The sequence below is a fragment of the Perkinsus marinus genome (genome assembly GCF_000006405.1).
Source record: "Perkinsus marinus ATCC 50983 genomic scaffold scf_1104296957478, whole genome shotgun sequence".
NCBI classification, from domain to species: domain Eukaryota; phylum Perkinsozoa; order Perkinsida; family Perkinsidae; genus Perkinsus; species Perkinsus marinus.
In genome coordinates, this window is record NW_003207125.1 from 57855 (window position 1) to 61213 (window position 3359).

The 3359-nt window shown below is 46.9% G+C and overlaps 2 protein-coding genes across 2 annotated transcripts; both read right to left on the reverse strand.

Moving 5' to 3' along the window:
- Nucleotides 1-243: 243 nt before the first annotated feature.
- Nucleotides 244-1011, reverse strand: Pmar_PMAR024196 (hypothetical protein; the record flags this gene model as incomplete). The annotated part of the gene is made up of 5 exons (XM_002774773.1): nt 244-315; nt 399-492; nt 537-619; nt 690-765; nt 911-1011. The coding sequence occupies 5 exons, from the start codon at nt 1009-1011 to the stop codon at nt 244-246; spliced, it is 426 nt and encodes a 141-aa protein (XP_002774819.1).
- A 50-nt stretch (nt 1012-1061) lies between these two features.
- On the reverse strand, nt 1062-2436 carry Pmar_PMAR024197 (Vacuolar-processing enzyme precursor, putative; the record flags this gene model as incomplete). The annotated part of the gene is made up of 9 exons (XM_002774774.1): nt 1062-1223; nt 1289-1346; nt 1418-1495; nt 1546-1599; nt 1643-1773; nt 1872-1954; nt 2001-2065; nt 2124-2239; nt 2320-2436. The coding sequence occupies 9 exons, from the start codon at nt 2434-2436 to the stop codon at nt 1062-1064; spliced, it is 864 nt and encodes a 287-aa protein (XP_002774820.1).
- Between the last annotated feature and the right edge of the window lie 923 nt (nt 2437-3359).

The following is a 3359-nucleotide window of genomic DNA, read 5'->3' on the forward strand; positions in this document are numbered from 1 at the left end:
TATCATAGATTCGAGAAGAATTCGGGATGGCCAAGCCATGCGATCTTCGCACTGGTATAATGCCAGTGGCACTCCGGAGAAATTACAAAAACATACGATAGCTGAAGTAACTACCGATACCATCGGAGTAGGTTTTGTATTAAAAACCCTATCCCCAGATACTAACTACATTGATGAGCATGAACTCCTGCCAATCGAAGCGACGAGTCTCCACATCCTCCAAAGCAAGGGCTGGACTTACTTTTAGCTGTGGGCTGAATCGCGTTCCAGGCGTAAATGCTCATTGCGATCCATCATTTCCTCAATCTCACGAATCTGAAGAACGTCTATCGTCCCTTCGAGCGGTCGTCAGCACAATAGATGGACCCCGACTGTTCTACTCTGAATAGACTACTCACCCTTTCCTCGACGGTCTGAAGGAGTTCCTTAGCGACTTCTAACTGCCTTCTGTAGTTGCTCGGCTTCCCTTCTTCTTCCCTCAGCTCGCTGTATCTGAATGCGGGCCGATTAGCGAGCCAGGACTGAATGGAATCTACTTTATGTGAATGGGAATCATCCTTGATGGTACGCTACTAACTTGCTTGATAGCGCGGAGCCTTTCCTTCTCCCTTGCGACTTCCTAGGATCAACCAATGATCTCGTGACAATCTCCTCCCTCAGCATATCCAAATGGAAGAAAGAGTTCTTACCTCTTCAACCGTCACGCCCTGCGGCTTCGGACGTCCAAAAAACTCCCCGAAGACATGCTCAACGGTCGCTTCGGACCTAGAATGAACCCAAACGTTCAGCCAATCGCGCCTTATGACACATCGTTCATTCAATAAACTTCATTGGTCTTATCAATGCCACAAGGTAGGACGAGACACCACCGAGATCATCGAAATAGATGTCAGGATACTCAGATACTCACCCAGGAGCATAATCGGAACCGATCAACTTGATCTTTCCGTTTCTGCTACCCATGAAATCTTGGGTAGACTCGTGGGTGAATGTTCTATCTCCATACTGCATAACATGACTGACAACAAGCAAACTTGACTGAGCAAACTTCCGCTAGTAACTTAATCGAACCTGAAAGTGGTTTCGTTTTTGACCAGGTCATATTGCTTCTCCAGAGTCTCATCGCGGCCAGTATGCGAAAAGGCGTCTTCATTCTCCATCCAGTTAACAGAGAAAAGGTCTCCGAGACAGGAGCCAAGTGAGACGTTAGCAACCACGTCATGCTGAAGAAAGAACGGCCATCTATTTCACCGAAAACATGGAGGATGATGATCAGGATCATTCCTACTGGAGGACAGTACGTTCCAGAGCTTGGCTCCTGTGGATTGGCAGCTGTGACGTAATATCTGACAAATATGGGAAATCATGCGCTCCCGGATTTGCAGACGAACGGCGCGCCCTAGTAAGACATCCTTACTGGCCTGGAATAGGAGGACTCCCCTCGAACAGACTGCCAGATTCACATGCCTCGACATAGAACACCAACTGTTTATACCTGAGTGATAATTTGTGTATCGCTCGAATGACAGTGGAATTGCAAGCCACATCTTCTTCTTCTCCATGGTCGTCAACCATGATCGAATTTGTGTTTTGCTTATACTCTCAGCTGGGAGGGCGATCGAATCCGCTGAGGAAGAATCACTCAGATAATCTCGATGATGCTTCGAGAATTATCTCACTATCGCCGTGATCCACGAAATTGATGAAGACGTAATCGTTCTCGGTGCTTTCCAGAACTTTCTTCGATGCTAGCGACTTATCGCCGGTTAGAACCTGCATTAGCAAGAATGATTTCGAGGCTGAAGGAAGCATATCTCATGTAGGATAACTTATCCTGAATGAGAGATGGACTCGCATTCAACGATACTCACTCCTTGAACGTTTTTGACCGTGACCTCCTCGCCACTATAGTCTATCTCGCAACCTTTATAGACATCAACGCCAGGACGGTCACCTTAAAGTGAGGGCTCATGGGCTCCTTAGGTGACGAACGAGCCCACCCGTTGGTTTGTTGAATAGTTGTCCCTTGAAGGGGTTCTTAGGGTGATTGACAACATCATTATACCTGGAGTTGACAGGAGAGGAAACAGCTGGCAGCAGTGTGCTAGGGAGGTCTCTTTTACGATAAAGTGATGATGTGCTCCTTGGGTACACCATTTCTTCTGAGAATCTGATACGCATGACACACGTCAGCTTGATGTCGATAGTTCCAATAAGTGTTGGAACCGGCGATAAGGACCTGAGCAGTCACACAATATAAAATGTTCCCGTTACTAGTCTCTCAAATGATATGATGATTCCCTCAATCACTGCACTCACAGCCCAGTGGTTTGCAGGTATATCGTTGTCGACAGATACATTCTTGTCCTGAGACAGTGAGTAGCCGATTGATAAGATAGCGGAGAACAGCATAATGAGAGTGTAGTGACGGGTCATGATGCGAGAAAAGGTTATACTCCTTGGAGAGTCACCAAAATGACGATAATAGCAATTAAATTGCAACCGGAGGAGGTTACTCGACTTCGGGGGCGTCGCGCCTTCGGAGTTGGCCAACCGTCACGCGGCGTGACTCACGCCTCACGTGGTGGCACCTCTTTCCCCTTTATCATCAGACACCTAATGCAGGTGTAAGCACGTCCAAAAGTGACCCCAGAGTACTTGCCGTATGATGCAATATTCCCAAGCATTCAGATTCCAATTCTTCGGCATCAGGCTGTAGGTTGGAAGATACCAATAGTCTCTATGGCAAATATTAAGGTTGTTTCAGGGGCCTACTCGATGGAATAAGTTAGACACGTGCGACTCTTTCAGACTTGTGACGTGTGACGTGTGACGTGTGACACGTCACGTGTCGCGTGGAATTGAATTGCCCTTCAGTCACATACGATCAACGTCAATCACGAACTGTATATATCACATGTTTAACGCATTACAGCACGTGCTGTGGGTTCAGTTTGCCTGCACCCTCATTATCTCATCAAATCTTTGCCTTCCTATTCATAACGAATGAGCCAAATATCGATTACTGTGCTACTAAGTGTGTACATTCGTACAAAACTCAAGTGCAGGTAGTGCGCTTATTGTTATTGTTCTAGGGTCGTAGTATTGGTTGCTCTAGCTCAAGTTCTCTTGTGTTGTCTTAGAGTACATCAACTGATATTGCGACATACGTGGTTGATGTCCGGACCGGACAGTCCGGTGCCTCATGTCATTCCCTTGTGTCAACACGACCCGACATTAGCTGGAGAGATGCGACCCAAGCGTACACTGACCAATAGCTACGGACTCAAGAGCTAGTAACGTTCAATGCTCAAGATCAGTAGTACGCATGTATCCTGTGCTCACACTCTTGTACGCAA